At 33.3% G+C, this 27,512-nt stretch overlaps 1 protein-coding gene across 1 annotated transcript; it reads right to left on the bottom strand.

The window, feature by feature from the left end:
* Positions 1 to 585: 585 nt before the first annotated feature.
* On the bottom strand, positions 586 to 26,764 carry SRPK (SR splicing factor protein kinase). The gene is made up of 3 exons (XM_072538098.1): positions 25,632 to 26,764; positions 14,556 to 14,845; positions 586 to 9,711 (listed from the first exon to the last, which is right to left on the bottom strand). The coding sequence occupies exons 1-3, from the start codon at positions 26,618 to 26,620 to the stop codon at positions 9,320 to 9,322; spliced, it is 1,671 nt and encodes a 556-aa protein (XP_072394199.1). The 5' UTR covers positions 26,621 to 26,764; the 3' UTR covers positions 586 to 9,319.
* Between the last annotated feature and the right edge of the window lie 748 nt (positions 26,765 to 27,512).

Genomic DNA, 27,512 nt, shown 5'->3' with positions numbered 1-27,512 from the left:
CTTACTTTATTGATACATGCATTTTATTGCTATTTTTATAAAACAACATGCTTTATTATTTACACAACCTTGTAAAATTGTTGTAGTAACTATTAGAATACTTAGATATTGCAAAAAGCGTTAAGATTCTGTAAAAAAAATGGAAAAATAACGAAAAATACAAATTATCCACACTAAACAAGGTTTGTTTGGAAAGTGAAACTGACAGATGTCAATAAAATCTACGTCATCACTCCCACGGTCCATTGTTTACGGTAACGCGCGCTCATCGGTACAGCATGTCCAGATTATTTGTTGTATTCAATCGAAACAATCAACAGGTCATCTCTTTTGGATTGACAACGATCGGAGACCGCAGATTATCGCAAAACGGAATAGAAGAAACCGGATATTATGAAAACCATAGTTATGAGGTAGAGTCGCACACTACCGTAGAAGATTCTATTTTTAGCAATAAATTATCCATTAAAAAATTCCGCGCTAATGTGCGGAAAATATCCATTTCGCGATAATATGCAAATTGCTACTTAAGCAAATTTTTCTGTGATTTCACAACCCCCACCATTTTTAATGAAAAATGAAAAAAAAAAAAGTAAAAAAATCAATCAATTTCGTTATTTTAAGGAAGACAGTCGAATATTTACTTTTATTTTCACAGATCTTTCATTAGCGGTGTGATTCTACTTTGAGTAAGTAACAAATTATATGCTACTAAAATTTTCCACGGAATTCTGTGCTAATGTGCAACCTAATCAAGCTATTTTTTTTATTTCACAACCCCGAACATTATTTAGTAGAATGTTTACAAAAATTTGCAACGAGTATAAAGCGCTTTCCGATTTTCTGTATGAAATAATATAATATCACGCAGTTTTTGTCTTCATTGACTAATTGAATGCTATGCTGGAACAACGTTGTAACCGCCAATACTTTCATATGTGGGTTTTCCATGAAACAACGTTCTATATGTGTAAAATAATGTACTGCTGACTGTGGGGAATATTATGAGACTTAAATTTCGGTGTAACAACGTTGTAAGTGTTAAACTGGGTCGTGTTTCGCGCTGAATTTTCTGCACGTGTTTCGTAAGTCCACGTTTTCAATCGTGTAATTTATCATTTCGAGCTAAAATTGATGTTAGTATAACCAATTCAGTGATTACCCGAATTAACAGAGGCAAAGCACGAAAGCTTAATATTGATAAGTGTAAACAGAATATTAGAAAACGTCGCAGAGTGATTCGTACGTTTCGTGGAAAGATTTGCTAGCGATGAATGTGAAAGAAAGAAAATAGAAATTGAAAGTAAAATTCATCATATGCGAGCGGAAGCAGGTTACAAAACATTAAGACAAGATACTGAAATTGCAAAAGTAAATGTTAATTATGTCGTTTTTAATGACGTACTGATTTGCAGCAAGTTCTTTTTGCCCTAATCTAACTCACTCATCAATCTTCTACCAGCGACAACTTTCTTCGTATAACTAGGCTATTCGTAAAATGGGGAGTAATACTGCCACAATGATGCTGTGGAACGAAGTAATGGCGCATCGAGGCTCCGCTGAGATAGCATCAGCATTGCTACTTTATATAACTGAAAACTTTAATCGTCTTGATCCAGACCAAGAAAGAAAATTTGTTATTTGGTCAAATAGATGTGTCGGTCAAAATAACAATTGGAAAGTCATCCAAAATAACAATTCGAAAGTCATAACATTACTTCGACTACTACTGTTAGAAAAATACTTCAACCAAATTGAGCAAAAGTTTCTAACTAGTGGACACAGCGTTCTGCCCTGTGATAGAGACTTTGCCCTCATAGAACGCAACAAGAAACATTCATCGGTTTATATCCCGTTTCAGTGGACAGATGTAATTGCAAAAGCTGGAGTTAAAAACCCATTTAAAGGTATCTACATGCATCAAACATTTTTTAAAAATATAATCAACGCAGGGAGTCAGTGTGGATACAAATTATATCAGATGATCCAAATAATATACGGTTAAGAAAATCCCACAACACTATTCAACCATGATCATCTTATTCTTTAAAGTCAATTAAAACGCCTATAACTGAAGTCACTCCTGCTGAACTTACAGAAGCCTATGACAGGGCCACTAAAAATCCACACAAAATCTTAAGAGTGAATAATATTTTCATATGCACGTCATATAAAACATGTTTATAAGTAATTTGTTAATAATATGTAAGTTTCTTAATTTCACGAGTACTTCATTTTTATTCCTAAAACAACGTTTTAACCTCCTTTTAACCGACGGGGATTTAACACGTTGTTTTATTAAAATATAGCATATATATGTTCATAAATGCATGTTTTGTATAACCTAAGGTTATTTTTGTTGATATATAGTCATCATATTACGCTCATAAATATTTGTCGACAAAATGTGATTTGGCGTTTACAACGTTGTTCCAGCATAGCATTCAATTAAAATGAAAGAACATACACCAAAAACTTACATATGCTTTCCGTAATACCTGGCGCCCGCAAGAAATATGATTTTACTTTTAGGAATAAAATTTTTCACGAACTTCGGCGCCCATTTTCCGTGATTCCGCAATCACCAACACCATCTAGTGATAGTTTACGGTGACGCGCGATGAACATGCCGGCTTGTTCAGATTATTTATTGTATGCAATCGAACCAAATAGCAGGCCATCCATTCATGTTTCATTATTGTGTAGTTTTGAGTTTGTTTTAACACAGAAATGAAAAAAAAAATTAAAAAATCAATCAATTACGTAATTTCGTGGAAGACAGTCGAATATTTACTTTTGTTTTCGACGGTGTGATTCTACTTTTAGTAATAAATTATATGCTAGTAAAATTGTCAGCGGAATTCCGCGCTCATTTGTCTGTGTTTAGGTAATTAAAATTAATGAATGTAAACAAAAAAACTTACATATGATGAGTACACTGCAAAAAGGGGGAATGTCAATTTTTTTCAATTTTTGGGTTAAGATTGGTAACAGTTATTCTGAATATAGCAGATTAATGTCAACTATCGTTCAAGGCTGAAACGGTGACAGTCACTGATAAAAAAGCATTTAAATAAATATGGTACCAAGCAAAAACGGGGATAGTCAGAACGAACCAAGCAAAAAGGGGGGATGTCATGTCATTAGATGCCATTTGCTGTTAGCGGTTGAAGTAATAAGAAAGGTTAGAATAATGTTTTAACCTATTTATGTGTTTATTTTGTTTGTCACCTACTATTACTTTTAGTGTCGTTTAATAGTAATCATTAGAGTGTTTAAGGCATTTGATGCATATAATATAATGGAACCATCTGAAAAAAAGAAAAACTGGACGCATGACGGATGTTATGAAAGTACTACAAGTGTTCAGAGTCATGAAACAGATGATGACTGTAAGTGTAATCAATCATTTTAATTCACAAAATTATTATTTGGGTGGTCTTATTTCTGTGCGACCAGTTGCTCAAAGAAGAAGCAGGAAACCAGAAGAGGTGGCTAAATTAAATGATGGATCTTACTCATATAAAGTTAGATGTATTGCCGATAACATCGTAAAAGAAACCGTTGTGTTATTTAGCATTTTTCTCTCTTCATGGTATAACGAAATAAAGGTATAACGGTATAAAGAGGCTACAAACTATTCAATCCACTTTGAAAATGTTTGGGATTGCTCCAAAAGACAAACGTGGATTAACCAAAAACCCCAGGGAGGTAGTTGATTGTGTGATTAATCATATTAAATCTTTCAAGGGTATAGAAAGCCATTTCAGCAGAAACAAAAGTCTGAGTTTCATAGAGTTCATATGTGTTTTATATATATGTATATTTAAAACAAAATTCAACATTTCCTTCGGGTATCCACGCAGTGATACATGCAGCGAGTGTGACAAATTCTTAGCAGAAATGAAGTCACTCAAAACTATCTTTAGAACATCTTCCAGTTGGCACTGAAGTCTCAAGGCAAGAAATAGAAGCACAGATTGGAAAGTTACATATTGCCAATAGTGTACACAAAGCAAAAGCTGAAGCTTTTTATAAAAGAAAGAGATCTGCCCGTAAGAAAGCAATGAAAACAGTTGAAATGGAAGCCATTGCTTTAGACTACCAGAAGAATCTAAATCTTCCTATTATTACAACAAATGATGTATACTATAAAAGACAATTAAGTTTTATTTCTTTTAATATTCATGTGATGTCAACTAATCAGCCAATTTGTTATTGCTATCCAGAGACAGTTGGAGGAAAACGCTCAAATAAAGTTGTCTTTTCATTTCTTTATAATTTTATATTTTTGTGTCTTGACGAAAGCGTACGCCAATTAGCCATATTTTGTGATTTATGTGGTGGATAAAATAAAAACTTTACAATGTTTAGTTTCCTACACTACGTTGTTCACATTCCTAAAAGGCTATCAAGCGTTACTGTCACTTTTCCAATTGCGTGGTATTCATACGAATACCCACGCAATTCCACGCACACCAATTCGCTGAAAATCCTCAAGATTGGATTACTGAAATTCGTACGTGCAGGACCAAGCCTTCTCCATTTCAGGTGATTGAAGTAGATCAACCACTGGTCAACACTTCTGGATTGTTATTACAAAAAGAAATGTCCATTTGCATCAAGACCTATTAGAATTTAAAATTTTTGAGGCTCATCCCCGAACAGTGGAACACAGATTAAGTTACATTGGGCATTGGGAATCTTCTGTGATTCGTGAACCAATCAAAGACGTAACTGAAGTATGCCCAAAGGCCAATTTGAGTTGCCACAAAAATTATACAACGGTAAGTATATCATATTATTATTATTATTATTAAAAAATGTTTCTTTTAGCAGTTTTACCAATATCGGATGCTAAATTTAAAGATCAGCAACAATTAAAGACATTTTGTGTCGCAGAAGCCACTAATCAAAAAGAGAAAAGAAGCACAGTTTAACTAGTTTAAGTTACATAGTTCTAAACGAGTATCTAGTTATTTACGAATACATACTGCAATAACACCGGTTTTAAATTTTTACACTACTTCAAAAAGGCTGGCAAAGAAATAAATAATGTCAAAAATAAATAAAAATTATAATGTAATCTTTTAAAAACATTCTAACAATCAAAACAATATTTATGAGAAGTTGCCAAAAGTAACAGTTTTTAGAATGTGGTGCTCTAAACCTTTAAAACCAGTTTTCTCACAATTGTACTTGATTGACATTTCCCCTTTTTGCAGTGTACTCCTCATATGCTTTTTTTAACGCCAGGAGTCAACGATGCGATTTTACTTTTAGTAATAAAATTTTCCGCGAAATTCCGCACATGCATTCCGTTGCGCGATAATATGCGGAATAATTTAATTTCCCTGATTTTACGAAAAAAAATGCCTAGTACAATAACAACGTGTTTATTATATGAATTTTCAGTCATACGACCGCAAATCGTACGTGACAGCATAAGTTAATAATTTTACAGAATTTATTAACCTAACCTGTCACCTGTCACGAACCTATCAAGTGGGGGGAAATGGGTTAAACTCCTATGAAGAATCTTGCACATTTTTTACTTATATAGAAACATTTACTTCAAATAAAAATTCAAAATAATACGATACTCTAACGGCATTGGGAAGGTATATACATCAAACTAAACAAATTTACATTATTTCTATTATTATATTTTTACTACAAACATATTTACCTTCTATGAAAAAGTCAATGTGTACATCGCGGTGTCTACAACAGACTGACCTATAAATTGTTCCCCCTCTAAACGTCTCACAGATAATTATCTATTAACAGGGTCTTAACAAGCTGTAACATTTAAGGAAGGGTATAAATATTGATCTATCTAAAATATGTTCTGTACTGATAGTCTTTTTTAGGAACATCATGATTAAGATAATCTTTTCTGTCTGGTAAAGCTCTATCAATTTGAAAATACACTTTGGCAATATTAAGAACTCTTGATGGAAGATTTAAGGATTGGAATTATTGAAGCCTCTTGATTTGCTTTAACTCAATTTGGTTGCTTCTTGAAAAGCTAAAACTAGCCATTATGATGGCTAGCAAAAATATGAGCATAAGCCAGACAGAAAAAATTAATGTAAAAGTACTACTACAAAAATTTTTGTGAGTGACCTCTAAACACTATTCCCAGCCAATCAACAGATATCGGGAAATAAGGGAAAGCCAATATCAATCATACATATTAAAATTAAGATCTGCCATATACTGCGGTGTAATAAAACCCACTAGCAAGATTTTTCACTTTTTATTCGTATAGATCTTAGTAGATGCTATGTAAAATTGCGAATTGTTCCAGGTACCACTTGACTGTAGGCATTCGTTTGTAGTAATGGGAAATATGAGTATTTTTGAAGATCCATATTAATTGATCATCTTAGCAACATTTACTGTTGGTACCAAAGTCTTAAAGAGGCAGCTTTATTTGTATTGTAAAATTGATATTGGGAGATTACCGAATTTATCCTTATTTCTAAGAGGTATTAATTAGATAAAAAGAGTAATGAAACGTAACAAAATAATTAAAAGGTAATAAAACTAAAAACAGGTAATAAAATTAAAGAGTAATAAAAATAAATTCACTTAATTCATTGATATCAAGGAGGAAGAAGGTATTGGTCACATCTTGCATTAGGGACAAACACGGAAAATCTTGGCGACGCGTGTGCTCAATGTTATTTACAGACGCATTCACATAAATTATCCAAAAAGTGGTTGGCGTGTTTTAAGAAAACGAGCGACTTTTTGCTTTTAAAACCATAACTGGAGAATTACTCTCACATTCTAATGACACTGGATTGGAAACATTCGTGAAAATAGACCCAGCCTTACTAAGGAAGTAAAAAATCACTTTAGATCAGGACAATGCCCCTGCTACAAGTGTTTTAGCAATGGGGCAATTGAGGAATCTGCACTATGAGCTGCTGGAACATTCACTCTATTTCCCAGATTTGTCTATTCTAGGAACTGAAGACCTTCCAGCTGATCAGTGCTACAAGTGTTTTAGCAATGGGGCAATTGAGGAATCTACACAAGAGGTGCTGGAACATCCATTCTATTTTCCAGATTTGGTGCCCTCGGATTTTCGTCTTTTCTAGAAACTGAAGACCTTCCTAGCTGATCAGTGCTTTTCATCCAATGAAGAAGCCATTGAGGATGTAGATAAGTACTTTCGGCATCTGAGATAAACGCTTCCAGATAAATACTTCAGAGAGGGTATCGGCATTAGAACACCACTGAATGAAATGTATTGATATAAGAGAAGATTAGGATGAAAAATAAAACATATTTGAAAGCATACATTGTTTTCATTATCAAGCCGAGTACTTTTTGACATACTTTCTATCCTCTCTCTTTCCTAGATTTGGTCCCCCAGAACTTTAGTCTATTCTCAATACTGAAGACCTTCCTAGCTATTAGTGCTTTTCATCCAATCAAAAACGCCTTTGCGGATGTAAATACGTATTTTCAGCAGCTGAGATTCAGCACTTCCAGCATTAGAACACCAGTGACTGAAGTGTATTGATATAAGAGAATATTATGTTGGCAAATAAAACATATTTGAAACCATAAATTGTCGTTTTCACTATTAAGCCGAGCACTTTTCGACATGCCATTCTATTTCCCCGATTTGGTTCCCTCGGACTTTCGTCTATTCTCGAAACTCAAAATCTTCCTAACACCAATCCAATCAAGAAGTCATTGAGGATGTAAATAAGTACTTTCAGCAGTTGAAATACAGCACTTCCAGATAAATACTACTGAGAGGGTGGTATCGACATTAGAACACAAAGAGAAGCTTATGTTGGAAAATAAATCATATTTGAAAGCATAAATTGTCGTTTTCACTATAAAGCCGAGCACTTTTCGACATAACCACTCAATTTGTCAGATTGAGTCCCCTCCGACTTTCGCCTATTCTTGAAACTGAAGATCTTCCTATCTCCAATCTAATCAAGAAGTTGTAAATAAATACTTTCAGCAGTTCAGATACAACACTTCACACTGAGAAAAATAATAGTGAGAGGGTGATATCAGCATTAGAACACCATTAAATGAGATATATTGGTATAAGTAGATTATGTTCAGAAATAAAACCTACTTAAAAGCTTAAATTGTCGATTTCACTACCAAGCCAAGCACTTTTCAACATATGTGTAACATAAAAGATACCTGTTAGAAATAATACACCCTAATAAAATGTTTGTAGTAGTTCACAGTAATAAGTATTAATATAAATGCTAAACTTAAAATCTGACGAAAAAACTCTCCTAGCAGAATTAAGAACTTAAAAAATATATTGCATATCACACTTGATCAAATTTGACCAACCCAAAATACATTGATTGAGAGTAAAATTAATTTACAATGACCCTAAAAAAGCAGTAAACATCTACTAGTTACATATTTCACAATCTATAAGGCACTAAGAAATTAGAAGACATATAATATGACATCTGAATCAAGAATAATATCAGGGATTACACAAGTAAAGTATTAAAACATCAAAATACTTTACCAACGCTACATCATCCGAAAAACTATACGAATGGTACAAACATTTATGGTACGATATACATATGGTGTTCATTTAGAAACTAAAATCATTAATTATTTACTTTTGTTGAACCCAGTATTAGCAATATATAATGTACTAGGTGCAACAAACTTATTTTATAACAATAACTAATTTCATATTCAAATTTTACAGCAATTTAAAAACGTGAATTAAGTCCAAATGACTTTACTGCATATTTCAAGCTATATATTGTGTGTATCTTCTAAAATACCCTGTACATTTTAAAAATTTACTTATAGAACTGTATGTGATTTTTTGTTTTAAATTAAATTTCTTAGAAAGGTGCTACACAAAGTAGTACTTTTATAAAAGTCTACAAATTATATATTTTGTCATATTTAGAAATCCCACAAAAGTAACATTTTCGCCAGTTTATATAAAAAAATTGTAGCAAAATAACTAGAATTAAAAAAAATGTTCTATTTCATTTGAATACAATCAAAAATTAGATAGATCGATATTTATAGACAGTCCAACAAGATTTAGGAATAAAACAGAAACCTAAGGAGGACATTTATATTGTCTATAAAACACATACATCACAATTTTTCTATTACAAATGCTATGTACATCAAATGAAGGCCCTGTCGAACCGATCAATAAATTAAAAGATTTTGGACATATTTGCATTAAATAAGAAACCAAATTTCGAAAAGGTACTAAAATGCACTATACGTCAAAAATAAGCAGAAATAAATCGAAATCAGTCACCTAGAGAGCAACGGCTCACTGTTGTGTTAACCATGGGTGCTTCAAGCATTCTGCGGCAGTCGCACGTTTATCGGGTTCGAAATCGAGCATGGGCTTCAGGAAAGCAGCAAAATCTTCGGCGTCTTGTCGACTCCAATCGTATTTTTCCATTAAAACGTCTTCTAGACCCCAAGGTTTTAAGTTGGTTATGTGACGAAGCTCATTCTTTTTGTTGAAAAATTGTTTCGAATTCTTTCCGCCCTGGGCGATTTTCCTGGGTATGTTTCCTAATAGTTCTATTATATGAGCTAGATGATCTTCGTCCCTGCAAAAATCTTCACCGGAGTGGGGCTCGAATAGATAATCGCCCGTAGCGAGTTCAAATGCCATACAAGCAGTACTCCAAATATCAGCTGAGGTGTTGTATCCTGCAATTTGATATTGAATTTGTATATTTATACTGTTACACAAGAAATAGAGATTTTACGTTAATATAAACTTTGAACATTTGAAGTATCACATATTATCAAACATTTTAAGGTGTCTAAAATCACAACTCCAATAAAAATAAATTGTCAAAAAGAATTCCTAGAGATTCTTTTAGCTTTCCATTTATTTAGAATCTAATATAAATTACAAAAAGTGTCCTAAGACAATTTTCTATTGTTTCATAATTTTACCGAAACATTACCAGAGGAAAAAAAATAGTTAGCCAAATGTGTACTGGAGCATTTAGGTACAGGCCAATCTAAACCAGATAAAAGGACTTGATTAGTTGAGTTCATCTCTAAACTGAATGAAATTGTGAGTATGAAAAAGATCACACTATTTGATATGGAACCACACATATAACATTTGGCTTATCTTTTTTATTTCAGTGGTAGATAATTTTTTTGGTGTTGTTAATAAATAAAAAAATTTTCTCAAAAATTGACTTGTCTTCTTATGTCTGCCGCCCACACAAATTTGCCTTAACCAAGACCAAATTCTACAAGAGATAAAACTCTCACTGCGGATGAAAAGGATTATTGGAAAACCTATATCCTGTATCAGAATTTTAATAATGGAATAATTGAATGTCCGAATAAGGTTGTAACCCTCAATATTTGTGAATCGGTGTTATTAGCGGAATAAGGTTGTAATCATCATTTCTGTTATACTGGTATACAATTGGTCGCAGAAAATCACCTCATTTCATATTTATGAGAGCATTAACTTCGAGCCGCGGCGAATAAGGTTGTAACATCATTCAAAATATTAGACATGGCGGATAAAGCATGTGTTAATTAATGTCTCGAAAAAGAAAAATTAGGATTAGTGAGTGGAAGGACAATAAAAGAAAAACCCTACAAGACACTGGGAAGTAATATGTTTCCAGAAAAGGTACTGTTGTTCCTGAAAAAGTACCTCCAGTAAATGAAACGCCATGAAAAGCCACCGTCATTCTTAACTCTTCTAATTATTTCGACAAAATGTTCGAACTTCTCAATTCCACAGAATACAAACGCGTCCCAAACGATCCAACCACCTATCTGGAAAAAACGACCAAATCCATCATAAATAAGTCTACTCTACCTTCAGACATCAAAAAATCTCTTATACCCAGGGAAAAATCATCCCGAATTCCAAAGATATACGGCCTTCCAAAAATCCATAAACCCAATGTTCCCCTAAGACCCATCGTCAGTGCATACAACTGCCCCACTCAGAAATTGGCAAAACATCTCGCTTTATCCTTACAACCATTAGCCGAAAAAGCCTCGTCTTTTGTCAAAAACTCTTTTCATTTTATTGATCTTCTGAAAAATATTTCTATTTCACCCTCAGATATTCTAGTTAGTTTTGACATTGTTTCCTTATTCACCAACATTCCCATCGATGAAACCATTTCCATCTTGGACTCTAAACATCAAATCCCCCAAGACACACTATCTCTTATAAAACACTGCATGTCTAATACATACTTTTCATTCCAAAATGATTTCTATCGTCAAATCAAAGGTGCCCCAATGGGATCTCCCCTCTCTCCCGTAATAGCTGATATTTTCATGGAACATTTCGAAGCAGCAGCCCTGTCGTCATCAAATCTCAAACCCACCTGCTGGTTACGGTATGTTGATGACACTTTTGTCATTTGGCCTCATGGTAAAGACACGTTAGATCTCTTCCTCTCCCACCTAAGTGGGATATATCCTAGTATTCAATTCACGATGGAAGTTGAGTCTGAAGCGTCTTTGCCATTCCTTGATGTTCTTATTCAGAAAAACTTACCTCACAGCTTTTCCTATTCCGTGTACCGGAAACCCACTCATACAAACCGATATCTTAATACCCAGTCACATCATCACCCCGCCCAACTCAATTCAGTTGTCAACACTCTCATTTCTCGTTCTTAGCGACAACAATCATAGGTCATCCGAAATTAATTCAATAAGGCAAACACTCTTACAAAACGGCTACCACAAAACCCAAATCAATAAGAGCATTCAAAAACATCTAAACCCCATTCCATCCAAAAAAGAAACCTTGCCGCCGGATCAACCCAAAATCTTTCTACCTTTTATTAAAGGTGTCACTGATAAAATCAGTAGAACTCTTCTTCCTCTTAATATCAAAACCATCTTCACTACTCACTCTAAGTTATCCAATCTCGTCAGATCCGTAAAAGACCAAATCCCTAATGAAGACCATGGTGTCTACGAGATACCCTGTTCTAGTTGCCCACGTACATACATCGGACAGACAAACCGACGAATCCATAACCGTATTTACGAACATTCTATATCTGTCAAACATTCCGATACTACTTCAGCCCTAGCCCAACATCATATTCAAACAGGCCACAAAATAGATTTCGAAAAAGCAAAAACCATCGCCCCCATCTGCTCCTTAAAATCGAGAATCATTCGTGAAGCTATCGAAATCGAAAAACGGCCTAATAGCTTGAACACGCGCGATGACGCGAAACGATTGCCGGCAACATGGCGACCCCTGCTTCAGCGACCTCCCGCCCACACCGCCCAGGCCACGTCAGTTCAGACCACGTCAGCGCATACCGTTCCCGCGCATACAGCGAGTATAAAAGCAGCGACACAGGGTAAGACCGGTTGTCACTCGACACTGAGGAGTAGGCAGATTGAGACCTCAGTGCCGAGAGACAGCTCTTGCAAAATAGAACATGATACTGGTACGTCTCGAGTGAGGGGAGTATGCAGATTGAGACCCCGAACTCGAACCGAACCGTATCACTCTTGATAATGGCTCCAAAATGGGTGCCGAAACGTCGAGTAATAAATTCTCAACGCGGTTCATCCCGAGAACTAAGTAATGTTCATATATATATATATATAAATATATATATAAATTAGATCAACAAGGTTAATGTAGCTCATTTTTTAAATATGTTTAACCCTACTGGAGCGTGTCAAACTATACATTTTTAAAACGCTTGCATGAAAATGTGCTTAATCCTAATTGAAAGCAACCTTTAAATTTTAATTAACTATATAAAAAAAAATTTAATACAAAAATAAGTAAACTGAAATTTTGTTGGCAACTGTGTTTTGCTTGAATGCGTTTTTTTGTTGCAGGTTAGAACTTGTCGCTGTAAGTATGGGTGTGACGAAATTAACTTGGAGCAAAAACAATTGCTTTTTAAACAATTATTCAGTGTAAGCTACGATAGACAAACAATATTGTTACGTCAATATATGGATTTAGTAGATGTGAAAAGACGATATGTTCCTAAATGTGAATCACAACGAAACTGTTCGTTTACTTATATGTTGCATATTGCAAGCACAAATATACGTGTATGTCAAAAAATCTATGTTCCTTTTAAAAGTTACATCTAGCTAGACGTATCCAAAAATTGCAAGAAAAAATTAAGTTTAAACAAACATTGTCTGATCAAAGAGGAAAACATAAAAATAGACCATATGCGATCTCCGATGAAGTAAAAGTAGCTGTAAGAGAGCACATTAAATCTTTTCCAAAACAAAACACTCAAAAGCTTATTTTGCATCCAGAACTATCCATAAACAAAATGTATGTACTTTTTAAGGAAAAATTTCCTAATTTTCGTTGCAGTAAAAATCTCTACATATTTAATTCCGAATTCAACTTGAGATTTGGCAAACCTAGATCGGACACCTGCGCTCGATGCGATACGTTTTATGTTGAGCTTGTATGTGCCAAATCTAAGGCCAAAATATAGAGACTTCAAATGGAAAGCAAATTACACCACGCAAAAGCAGAATAAGCATACGCTAACTTAAACGAGGTATAGAATTAGCTCAAAATAATCCCAATATTATTGTTCTATGTACAGATCTACAGCAGGTACTGTTTTGCCCGACGCTAAAACATTCTAACATATTCTACCAATGTCTTATTGAGCGTAAGAAAAAAAAAAGCAACAGTGTAACATCCAAAAGATTGGATTGAAGTTATAGCCAATGCAAGACCCTCTAAGCCATTTATTGTGTATTTTCTTGAGAGGACCGATTTTAAAGACTTAACTATAGTCGAGTCAGCTTTACTAAAAAACAAGACTAAAATAACTGAAGCGGTATGGTACAAAATTACCAGTGATGATTTTACAAATCTATTATGTCGAGAAAGCCACAATGTATTGCGACCTTGGACCCCATCTCTTGGCTAAAAAAGAAAGAGGAGTTAAAAATCGTTTTTTGCCACCAGTTGCCATTCCAATTGAAAGTCTTCCTGTGTTGTATACGAATCCTTTGTTAGTAAAGCAAGAAAAAAAAAGAACTTAGTGGATATGTGTGCTTTTGTCTTATTTCCTTGCGTTTCCACACGAAATGTTAAAAGGTTGTAACCAATGCATTTTGATGAATTTCAGTGATGTTACAACCTTGTTCACTAAACTGATTTTCTATCGCCATATATAGTCTTAAGTTTTTTATATATAAAAGTTTATGCTATATTATCCTCTCATAAATCTTTTTGTTTTCCTTATCCAATAATAAAAAGTACATTATTGATCTTAAATTTGACTACAAACGAAAAAAATGTTTCCTGTCAAAACATGATTTTGTGGGTTACAACCTTATTCGGAGCGACCATTCAATTATACCCAAATAATGGGAAATTTCACAACTAATTAAAATATATAATGAAGACAAGGTAAATGAAAGGCAGATAATTGGCAATAGTTAGTTCAATAAGAGCATAAGCAAAAAATATACCAAAAGAATTGAATTGATATATTGTTTTGTTTACTATAATTTTTTTAGTAAAATATACATACCTGATCCTAATAAAACCTCAAGAGATCTGTACTGCCTAGTTTGAATATCTTCTGTAAAGTGTTTATCGACCCAACAGGCATTGCCAAGATCAGCAATTTTCACATCAAACTCACATTCCACAAAGGCTGGATCAATTGCATCAACTTTGTCCATATTGGAGTTTAGTTGATTCGAGTCATCCTCTGACATGTGTTCCATTACTGAATCCATATTTGGGGCTTCACCACCTCCAATCTCATCAACACAGCCATTTTCTAGTTTAACTTCAGTTTCTGGTGTTGTCTCAGGACTGAAAAAGGTCATAATATATATAAAAGTTGCTTAAGTGTTTTTTTTGCAATGTATTATTGATTGTATAACTAATAGAAATAAATGGTAACCCAGTTAAGACAGTAGCGCACCTAGAATTTTCCTCTAGGGGGGGGCTGGGTTTTGGTTGGTCACCGAAATTATTTATTATGATGTTACCTCCATTTTGAGTCCTTAAAATGTGTGAGTAACATTGTGGGAATAGGGTCGGAGGGGGGGGGGGTTTAACCCCCCAAAACCCCCCTGGGTGCGCCACTGAGTTAAGATAGGCAAAATGCTGTAACTCCCAGAATTAATTTTTTTTAGTGCAAAACAGAACTGCAGAACACTGCAAAAGTTCATACAATTTTCAAAACAATTTCCTGAAGCTTCATTGATTCATAGACATGCAGTCTATTTAGAAATTTGGGAGACCTAACCTTATATTTCCTTGATAATGTAATACATATTATAATAAACTGTATATGTAAACTAGAATTGTGACTAATTCCCAATAAATTACCTAAATAATATTAAAATACCACAAGAAAATAGCTTGAGAACAACATAAGGTATATAAAAATTAAGAGCCCACAAGAAAAATCATAATATGTAATTAGGATTGGCTGTAAAATCTCAGATTTGAATTATGTTACATTTATGACTTGACATTGTCAATTTAAAGTATGACAATCTCATTTTATTTAAAAGTGGCTTGTACCAAAATCATTTGTTACCTTCTGCTCAGCTTTTACTTAGTATCTTTGTTTTTTTTTTAGTTTCTTTTAACATTCCTTATCTAACTACTTAGAATATTTTAGTGAAAAAGTTTTAATTACAAAAAACTAACCTAATTTAATATATTCGTACATTTTTTAAAACAAAATATGAAAATTTTCATTAAATATGCCTGTATGATGCAATGTCCCTTGATAACTCAATGACCATGAACTTGATTGCTGGTGTAATACATTTGTATAAATTAACTTTGGTATATTTTACAATTTACTCTTCAACAGAATAAAAGATAAAAATAGCCCATTCAAGGCAAACCCTTTTATGGTAAAGCAACAACTACTTATTGGTGTCAATGTTGGAATTTATATGCTATAGTGATTGCCAGATGGTTTAAAGATATATCCATTGATTTAAAAATGAAACTGATATTTTTTTTTGGAAAATAGTTTGGAGTTTTATAAACTTTGTAATTTTCTTCATATCTACTGCGGATGTACATAGCTTTTATAATTCATAGTTTATCACAGAAAAAATAATAAAATATCAAAGAAAAGAAAAATGAATGAGGGAAACCGCAAATTGAATGAAAAGTTATTTCTTTATTAATAATTACAATGTTTTATTTGCAAAAATGAATATTTATTTATTTATTTCAACGGTAGAACCATTTACAATAAAATACAAAAATAGTGAAAAGTAAAGATCATGTACAATAAACATCAAAACAACAACAAAGAAACAATTAAACAGTAAAAATTTGTACATTAAATTACAAAAGGTAAAAAAAAATATCACATATTTAGATTAATTAGACTCTTCAAAACTTTTCAAAAGTTGCCTTTTGAAAACATTAATATTTGGACAGAATGGATCCAATAGGAGGTCATTGCAAGAGCTGAGCATAATCAGTCCTATGAAAAGGAATATAAAAGAGTGCAGTGTGTCAAGTTCTATATATTTTGTTTAAGTATACATTGGCTAATAACGGAGGACAATTATTAATAACGTTGTTTAGAATTTTAAATTGAGACATTACAGAATAATCTATTAAATAATTTTCAGTATTTCTTATATTAATATATGCTTTAAAAGCTAAAGATCTTAGAAACTTCCACGGAACACTCCCCAATCCATCAATGTAGGATGAGGACCAAACAACAGAGCAATATTCAAGACCTAAGCGTACCAGGGAGCAATCATCATCATCATCTTGGTGCTACAGAGGGCCTCAACCTTCTCAAGCTTTCTACGCCATTCTGTTCTGTCCCTTGCTTGCATTTTCCAGTTGCCGACTCCGATCTTCTCCGCATCTTGTGTTACCCCATCCATCCACCTCAGCTTTGGTCTCATTCCCACGGGTTGCGCTGTTAGAATCTTTTTATCATATTCGATTCAGGGGCCCGGGCTACATGTCCTGCCCACTGCAGGCGGTTTCGCTTAATTATAGTGGTAATATCTTTACCACCAAACGTATGCTTCTAGATATTCTGCAGTTGAAAGTTATATCTATTCCTCCATATTCCGTTCTCACAGACTGCTCTGAATATCTTGCGTAGCACCTTTCTTTCAAAAATGGATAGAGCAGATTCATCTGTTTTCATTAGCGTCCATGTCTCTGATCCATATGTGAGAACGGGGACTATCAGTGTTCTATACAGCCTTATACGAGTTTTTTGAGACAGACATTTGTTAGCTAAGTACTTTGATAGACCATGATAACACCTGTTTGCAATTATTATTCGCCTTTTTATTTCCTCAGATGTGTTATTATTGGGGTTAACCGATGTCCCTAGAGCAATACAATAATTTAAATACAATAAGCAATATTTAAGACCTGAGCATACCAGGGAGCATTATCATGTTTCATTAATTTTAAGAAAATGGCTTCTAAATTTCAATGCACAATCCAATAATACACCCAAATCTCTAATCTCAGTAACTGAACCCAAGAGTATATCATTAAGAACATATCTATTAGATTATTTATATGACCAAATAAAATACAAGAAAATTTAGTTGGATCTAAGCTTAAACCATTTTGTTTCAACCATAAAGTTATATACAAGAGATATCTATCCGATTTATCATGTATACAACGAAATAACTGTTCATCGTCAAATAGCAGAAAGTGAGTTTTTGATAGCCTTACCAATATCATTAATGAACAATTTAAAAAACAAGAATTCTTTTGAAATATAATTGTTAGTACGAATTTTCTGTGTATGTCCCATCAGAAAACTTTTAATCCAATTAACAATGGGGTCACCAAAGCCAGATGCATGAAGTTTGTGGACCAAAAGGTTATGATTAACCTAGTCAAAGGCCTTTGAGAAATCAGTGTAAATGCTGTCGACCTGAATTTTATTCTCAAATGCAACTGACGTATTGTTGGTAATTGACAAGGTTTGTTACTGTTGGCTTCCCATTAGAAAATTCATGTTGTTCATCAATAATTATGTGAATATAAATTAAAAGTGGATATGATAAATTTGAATCTCAATTCTGACAAAACAAAATTGATAAAAAATTCGAAGTTTGTCTGCACATACAGTAGTTTGACATATTGAAATTATATCAACTAATATGTTTAATAAATTAAAAGAAAATTCTTCACAATGTGAGTATTGTTCACTCGCACTTGATGAAAGCAATGATATACCTAACACTGCTCAATTGTTGACTTTTGTCTGTGAAATTGATAAACAATTTTTTGTAACAGAAAAACTTACTACATTAAAAAACCACCATGGGAATACAAGAGGTAAAGATATATTTTTGCAACTATTAGATGTTTTTTTTTTTATTTGCATAAATAAAAAGCTAAAAGCTAAAAGCTAAAAGCTCTATAGTGTGTTTCCTGTTGAATGTCAGATGGTAGACTATTATAAAATTTAGCCCACGCATACAAAGGACTTCTCTCTGTTATAGACAATCTGTGAAGTGGCAAATTCAAATTAAGGCTTCTTGTATTATATTCATGATTGGGAAGCAGGTGACAAAACAAAGAAAAATTTTTAAAAAGGAACATAATACATTCAAATATATAGATGGCTGAGAAAGTGAGTATATTGAGTGATTTGAATCGACCTCTACAGGATTCTCCCGCTTTTAATCCTAAGATCACACTGACTGCCTTTTTTTGGACTATAAAGACAGTTGAGCTATCTACTGCAGCACCCCAGAAGATTACTCCATATCGCATAACAGAATAAAACCATGCTGTGAACTACTAAATAAGTTGTTTGTGTAAAAAAGTTTTGTAGTCTGAAACATATTGCTTATTCGAATATTTTTGAGAATGATGGAAGAAGGCTTATTGGTCTATAGTTCTCCATTTTAGTAACATCACCTTTTTTATGTAGTGGCTTCACAATTGCCAGTTTTAAACATTGAGGAAATTTACCTTGCCTGAAAAAAGCATTAACTGTAAAAGAAAGGGGAACAGAAATCTCTGATGAAACATATTTAATTAAGTTGGTTGATATTTCATCATATCCAGAGCTATGCTTGTTTTTAAGTTATATTTATTGTGACTTATTTCTTTCTCTGAAACGGGAGTTAAAAACATGCAATGATTAGTTTGTTTGATATTAATTTGAAAATTTTTAACATGCTTTATTTTCTTTACAGCTTCTGGCGCTGCATTTGCAAATTGATTTATTTCGTTAGAAAGCACCTGAGGGTCACCCTCCAAACAGAAATTACCTTGATTTTTGGAATTACCTTTAATCTCTTTTACCAATTGCCAAGCCATTTTAGTTTTATTTTCGCTATTTTCAATTTGTTCTTTATAACAATTTTTTCCAGATTGAGTGAGTAAAGAATTGTAAACAAAAGTGTAAACAAAACATCAAGCCTAGATTTACAATGTTTTATATCATCATTTTTAAAGTACTTTTGTGATTTTTTTTATTTGCTATATTTATCTCTTTGAGTGGAAAACATATCCGACACCCTGTTAGGGTAAAAGGAAGGGGAGAAAGAAGAAAGAGTGGAAAACATTGTATAAAAATTTTCTGAACTATACTCATCAGTGGCGCACCCAGGGGGGGGGTTTGGTGGTTAAACCCCCCCCTCCCCAGGCCCTATTCCGACACTGTTACTTACACATTTTAAGGACTCAAAATGGAGGTAACATCATAAAAAAAATTTCGGTGATCAACCAAACCCCCCCCCCCCCCCAGAGGCAAATTCTAGGTGCGCTACTGTACTCATAAAAGCATCCCACTGATTATCTACATCTAATGTCTCAAAAACAGATACCCAGTCTACATTACCTAACATGAATTTAAAAAAACGTTTATTCTCCTTGCTAAATATTCGTTTTTTTATTATATTTGACTCACATTCATTTAATTCAAATTTTACCTTTTGAGCAGTATGATCAGATGTATAAGGATTGAATACAAGAGAATCAAATATGTCAAGATTTGTAAAAATATTATCTATACAGGATTTTTGTTACCTTGTATGCGTGTATAGTCTTTGATGGAAGGTTTAATATCAAAGGAGCTCAAAAACATTTTTAATGTGTCTGGCCACCTCGCACCCTCAAGCAGCATATCTAAGTTAAAATCACCAGCCAGAAAAATGAGTCTTTGTCAACTAAATCACAAAGTATTTGGTCTAATTTGTTTATTAAAACTTGTGGGTTTCTGTTTGGTAGATGGATAGGATTACAATCTTCTTCTTATTAAGGATATGGTAGGGGCATGGTTTATAAAAATTGAAAGAATTAAATATTACACAGTGTTTGGAAAAGTATCAAGACTGATTTAAATATTTTATTTTTATTATTCAGAATATGACCTTATTTAGTTTTAAATCTTTTATTTAATTCATAATATAATATGGCTTTAGTTCATCTTTTAAATTCTCGAACTCAAATTGGCTGATTAATTATTGTCAAGTTCTGAGAATTCACTTGTCTGAAAAACAACATGTTTTTGGGAAACATTTATCAACCCAAACACTTCAGAGTCCTTAAGGAAACGTACCCGTTGTTTGTATAGAAAGCTTAAAATGTCATTTTAAGCTTAATTAACTTCTATTCACGGAGGTCCTAAGAACAGAAGAACCACCCCAATGAATTCGCGTACATACGTATTTTGTTTCGTATTATCGGCCACTTTACAACAACCTCTCATCGTGAACAGAAGCAAGCAAACCAGCATCGGGTGTGCATCCCATTTTTACCCTTAGACCTTAGACTCAGAGCGAGGCCCAACCACAGACAAAAGGTAAGTGAATCTCATATAGAATTGACAATAAGATATTAAATCTGCCAATTGTTATTTGAATTGCATTTTATTTTACATATCTATTTACGAACATTTGCTATTTTTCGCTGATTTACTTACAAACAAATTATTTCATTTTTTCGTTATTATTATTTATCGATTATCATTTAACCAGCGACCTAATTAAGTTTTATACAAAACACACAGCCTCTTCTAAAACCTCATTGTGTTATTCATCAACATGCACTTTGAACAAAAGTTATAAATTTGAATAATGTTATGAATATTGTACTTAATTCCATCGAAGTCCATCAATTATATTCGCAAAAATGATTTAAAAAGATTTTTTGAGTTAATAAGCGAGATTGAAATGTTTTTAACAAAAAAAGGAAATAATGTACCAGAATTATCAAATTTTAAATGGATAAGCGAGTTAGCTTTTCTTGTGAACATTACAACTTACATCAATAAATAAATATAACACTACAAGGCAAGGGAAAGTAATCAATGAACTATTTACAAAAAAAAAACTTTCCAGCTAAAAATAAAATTGTTTATTTCTCGACTTAAAAGAAACAATTATTGGCATTTTACTATTTTGCAATTATTTTTAACCAAAAACAACAAACTTAACAATTTATGAAATTTTGTAAAATCAATGATGTGTATTTGTTCCACCACCTACTTATGCTAACAAATATTTTCAAGAATGAATTTCATAACATCAAAATATAGAACGAGGTTGATAGATGAAAATTTACAAAGCTTGTTGAGCATCTAAGTATCCCAAACACAACCCGACTTAAATAAATTATCAAACAAATAAAAAACTCATTGAATTTTAATGCACGAATAAAATGAAATCTGAAAGATCTAGGTCTCGAAATTATGAGGACTCATGTGTCTTTTACAACCCAGATAGAATATGAATGAGAGAATGACCTGCAGGACTTCACACCATCCAATGAAATGATGATGATATGGATTCAGTTGTTTGTCATATTTACTTAAAATTAAGAGCCCTTGCATAAGTAATTATATTAATAGCAATATGTTTTTGTATCTTCTTTTTAATTCATCTGTGTAAGTGTATTAATATTCATAATTTGGTGGCATTTAAAAAGATGTCCTTAATATTTAATATTGAATAGTTTACATAAACTGATATGAAGAAATCTTGTGTAAATAACAGAATAAGTAATATAAATTACTGATACAAATTTAGTATATACTAATAAAAAGTAAATATAATACAGTAGTCTCTCTCTTTATAACGATTCCCTATATAACGATAATTCCTCTATAACGATGAAAATAGTAAACGTTGGTTGGTTTGTCATAAGAACAATGTATTAATTCTTTCTCTATACCGATATCGTTCTCTCTTTATAGCGATGACTTTGCAACGTTCAATAGTCGATGACTGATGTGTTATTGTGTTTAAAGTTCAGACTTCAGAGCGTTAAGTGACTCGCTTTTATTGTTCGGGCGGCGTGCCTAACTGTTATCACACAGATGTCATCTATTGACGACTTTTCATTTTCAGTTTGAGTTGTGTCTCAGTGTGTCAACAGTCAACATGTTTTCGAAAAAGCATAAAGTGCTCTCGGTGTAGGAAAAGTTATCAATAACTCGAGCAATAGAGAAAAGTGAAAAGCAATCGGATGTCGTTCGCCGTACGGGGTCTCAGTCTCAGTCAACTGTGGCTACGATATGGAAGGACCGAAAAAAGTGGCTTGATCGGAGATGGAGGGCGGTAGCAGGAAGAAGTTGTGGACACCTCAGCCCGAAGATTTAGATCGCGCTATGCTTCAGTGGTTCCAGCAGCAGCGTATGAACCATATTCCACTTTCTGGGCCTGTGGTCAGGACAAAAGCTGAGTTTTTTGCAACTGAGCATGGAATTGAGAATTTCAAGGCATCTGAGGGTTGGCTGAGCAAGTGGAAGCTGCGACACAAGATCAACTATGGGCAAATCAGCGGAGAGACTCGCGATGTTAACAAAAACCTAACAGATGATTGGCTAGAAAACGTGTGGCCTGAACTGAAGGCACAATATGCGTCAGACGACATTTTCAATGCTGATGGGACTGGGTTGTTTTTTAAAATGACACCAAACAGAACTTTAAAATTTAAATCGGAAAAGTGCGTTAGTGGAAAGCTCTCTAAGGAACGCATTAGTTTTAGTGGCCGCTAACATGACAGTTTCGGTGAAGCGAAAATTGTTGTGATAGGGAAGTCAAAAAACCCACGTTGCTTTAAAATCATAAAAAATCTACCAGTGACCTATAAAGCAAACAAGAGTGCATGGATGACTTCGGAAATTTTTGAAGAAGCGATAAGAAAGTGGGATAGCGAGCGTAAAGGGAAAAAATTCTTCTGCTTGTCGACAATTGTCCTGCTCACCTTGTACTGTGCAACCTTCAAAACAGTGAACTTTGTTTTCTGCCAGCAAACACGAGTGTCCTTCAGCCCATGGACCAAAGTGTCATCGAGAGTTTGAACAGCCATTACATGAGAAGACTTTTGATGGAATTGGTTGAGAACAATGGCGATCTTAAACTAAACATTCTTGACACCATCCTAATGATCGTAAATCCTGGGACGAGGTAACGAGCAATACAATAAAACATTCCTTTAAACACGCAGGATGGCTGGAAGATCAAGGATTGACTGATGATGAAGATGACTTGCCATTAGATGTTTGGGCCAGACAGTTTGAACTTACTATTACCTACAGACCTGAAGAGCTAACAGATTGTGAAGAAGTTGATGAAAATGTAGCTACAACAACTGGACTTTCTGACAAGGACATCCTACAAGCAGTTTATATAGAAGAAGAAAACAATGACCCAGAAGTAGAAGCAGAGCCAGAACCAGCTCCGACCCCTCAGCAGGTATTAGATGCGAAAAAGTACTGCATCGATTCTTCATCCACCAGGAAGATGATATGAGTGCTGTGGAAGATTCTATGCATCTTCAGGACAAGGTCAGGTCAGTTCTCTGGAAAGGGAAAAGGAAACAGACCAAGGTGACAGACTTTTTTGGTAATGTAGGCTAAATATAATTTTAAAATAACTATTTCTGTGCATATACAACATTTTTATTTTTATTACTCCTTATTATGCTTTTATAATTTTATTACAGCATCGTTTTTACCTAAATATATAACTATTAAATGTCTAAACTTCTGGTCGGTGATTGCTAATGGATACTCTTTAATATGTATTAGTTCATTGTCTAGTCTGTATTTTTAAAACCTATTAAGATTGTAAAGACTCAAGTGACCCATGCAGATCCACTGATCTAGTTCTTTAAAAAGCTCTGTATTTCTCATGACTACCCCTGGTGTAGATGATGATGCTAGAAAAAAAGGTGCAAAAAACTGGCAACAGTTGGCAATAGATAGGGCTGATTGGCAAAACAGACTTGGGAAGTATGTTTGTGTGATTTGAGATTATTGGATTTGGAGTCAATGTCCATTGTACCTTCATTGATGTGATTATTTGTATTTTATATGCAGAAGCTCTAAAGGAGTGGCCCTTCCTTACATTCTAGATTTTTAGGTAGGTATACAATGATATTCCTGCTCTAATTTTACAAAGATACATAATTAGTTTTTCTTTTTTTTTCTGTTATAAATTCATCATACTCTGAACTGTTTTCTTTTGTTGTAGTGTTTTATTTTTTTCCTTTTTTTTTTTGTATCTTTACATTGTTTTTTATTAATGTCATTAATTGTCATCTTTTTGTTTCTAATTGTAGATATTAGACTGGGATACAAATTAGAGGCTTAGGGTCTGTACAGCATTTAGATGAGACTATTGGCCTCAGATACTTAAAGTGTTAAGGTAGAAATAGGTAGAAGACAAATGGTTATAATCTTAAACTAATATGTAAAATAGCTTGTACAAAGTTTGATGTTATACTCTTCTGATCTAAATAATTGGATAAGGTTACATTATGTCCAATATTTATATTGAAAACCTTGATCAGTTACACAAAATATAAAGAAGTCTTTTATAACAAAATATGAAGAAAATAGACTAAAAATAGTAACAATGAGAAGAAACAAAAATTCTGTACATTAGAATTATATAGTCTTAGAAAATATGGGATGAAATAGACAAGCCACAAGTGTAAAATTAGTAGAATAATATAGGTTATTGTGGAATGAAATAAAAAAGAACATAGAAAACTAAAACAAAGGATAAAGCAGCTAAATTTATTCATTTATGATTAAAAATTGTACCTAAAACTGTTCTACAAACAAATTCTAGAGAATTTCAAATAACACTTCACAATTTTTAGCAAATGATTTTTATGAATTTGAATTATGAATTTTACTGCTTTCTGATTTGTTTATGATTGAAGGAAGAAAAAGCAGTCAGTAACCCATAAAAATATTTATGGTATGTGTAAAATTCCACACTGGATTATTTATAACAACAGAATTTTTATACAGGTAAAGTAAAGTAGAATTGAAGTATGCTTTGTTGATTTCCATGTTAAAAGTAGTGTCTTTCATTGAAGTCAATTATGAAGATTTTTTAAGATCATTTGATCAAAAAACCAGTATTATCAACAAATATAAATAATTATTTTGAAGGTTATGTACCAGTTCTCATTTTATTCTCATTGATATTAAAAGTAAACTGGTCGATGCGAAATATTTCTGAGGAGTTTAAGAGGAAATTGGTTGTGGAGCTACTATGGGTAACTGGATTAGTTTAAAGTCAATGCAAGCAGCAATAAAATTGTAAAAAGAAAGTCACATTTTAATTACTACTATTAAAAATTAAACATTTACCTGTGACTTGGTGAAGTTTCATGAAAATCAGTATCACCATTCACACTAAGATCACCATTTTCTTTAACTTTTTTCAATTCCTCAATTTCGAATATTTGCTCCATCTGTTTTTTCAATAGCTCAGTTTGTCTTTTAGCTTTTTTCTTTAGTTTCTTCTTTTTATTTTTACTCATTTTTGTCTCTATGACTGGAGCTGTACTGATTAAGGAAGTTGGTAATTTTATGCCTAGCTGGGATAGTTCTGCTGCTTTACAAGCCAGTGTTCTAATTGCATCCTCAGATATACAGAGTAGGACATTTTCAGGTTTGATGTCTGTGTGGATAATTCTGCATTTGGTGTGGAGATAATCCAGACCTTCTAAAACTTGTTTCATTATAGTGCGCACATTTGCTAATGGAATTCCTCTATAATTGGATTTTATAATTAATTTTAATAAATGATGACCTAGCACTTCAAAGACCATACAAACGTGTACCCCATTGATTCCACTGATCTTAAAATCATTTAAAAGTTGAACCGTTTTATTACGTTTTGGATCTGTTGGATCAGATTCTCTAACTGATTTCAAAATTTTTATTTCATCAAGAGCAGTTTCTGTGAAATGATCTGCTGACTTGACAATCTTTAGGGCAACAAATCTCTTCTCCTCAAGATCCCAACACAACCACACAGTCGAGAAATGACCCCAACCTAATTTTCTAGTTACATGATACCTGGAAAGAAAGAGGTCGCCAATTCTGACAGGATGGTAACCTCCTTTGCGGTAATCGGAACTATCTTCTTGTTCTTCCTCTTCACTAGTGTAAGGATCCTCATCTCCGATAGTTTCATTACTCGAGCTATGAGAAGGTTCAGTTTTAGAATTATGCCGATTTTCTCCACCATGTCCGTTCATATCGTTTTTACCTTTCTTTTTGGCAGGCTTGTGTCTTTTCTTTTTAGCTTGAATAGCTAAGACACGTCGATTTACGTCCAATTTAGCGCTCATCTGTATACCTTTTTATAACAATCGCCACTAAAATTACTTAAAAACGTTATTAAGGCGTCAAATGTCCTTCATTTTATTAAAAACACTTTTGTTTGATTATGGCCGCCTCACCACTATTCCCTAGTACGAAAAGACAAACAACACTTTGCTCCATCAATACTACCAACATCGTTGATAATGTCAGAATTATCTGACTAGGCACGTTTTTGCGTGGTATAAAATATGTTTTCAAAAAAATATATATATAATTTCAACAACGCCTAAAAACCAAGAAAAGTTTATTTTAAGTTTGTTTAAACATTGGATTATTTAGATTGTTGGATTCAATTGGATATTTAGTACGCTAAAGTACAACATACCTCGAAGTGAAAAATAGGGCTTCGTTTCCCTAAATTATGTTAGAATTTCACATATATTTTCGAAGCGAAGATGTTTTCCGCTTGAAAGAAATATAATACAGTATTATTCTCACCCATACTCAAAACTAATATAATATGTGTTAAAAGCTCGCTACTCAGGCACAGAATAAATAACAGAGTCAGAATGCCCACTCTCAGATGCCGCCTTTGAAGTTTGTCAGCACGCGATCGCCATATTTTAAACGGAATCATAGACTCGAATTGAGAAATTTGTGACAAGCTACGACAGAATTGTAATTTAAATTTTTAGAGATTAATAATTTAGTACATTTGAAATAATTTAATCTATTCTTCAACTAAAATTACGAATAATAAGTGCATATTATGTCTGTAGTTGCCGTAAATAAATTAAACCGGGTTCATTTTTCTATGCACACCAGGTAAAATGTCACTGAACAGCACTGGTTGCTGGAGATGCTCGTTCTTATTTTTTCAAGCAGAGTTGGCATTCTGATTGTTTATTATTCTGTGAC

This window comes from Diabrotica undecimpunctata, chromosome 7 (assembly GCF_040954645.1).
Source record: "Diabrotica undecimpunctata isolate CICGRU chromosome 7, icDiaUnde3, whole genome shotgun sequence".
Lineage (NCBI taxonomy): Eukaryota > Metazoa > Arthropoda > Insecta > Coleoptera > Chrysomelidae > Diabrotica > Diabrotica undecimpunctata.
This window is presented reverse-complemented; position numbering and strand designations above follow the sequence as displayed.

What these genes read in the sequence shown, in the direction of transcription:
- SRPK (XM_072538098.1), bottom strand. Translation starts at nt 26,620, where the DNA reads ATGAGCGCTAAATTGGACGTAAATCGACGTGTCTTAGCTATTCAAGCT. An exon ending in GAAACTTCACCAAGTCACAG is followed by an intron (nt 14,846 to 25,631) that starts GTAAATGTTTAA and finishes GACCTTTTTCAG; the next exon opens with TCCTGAGACAACACCAGAAA. An exon ending in TGAGGTTTTATTAGGATCAG is followed by an intron (nt 9,712 to 14,555) that starts GTATGTATATTT and finishes ATCAAATTGCAG; the next exon opens with GATACAACACCTCAGCTGAT.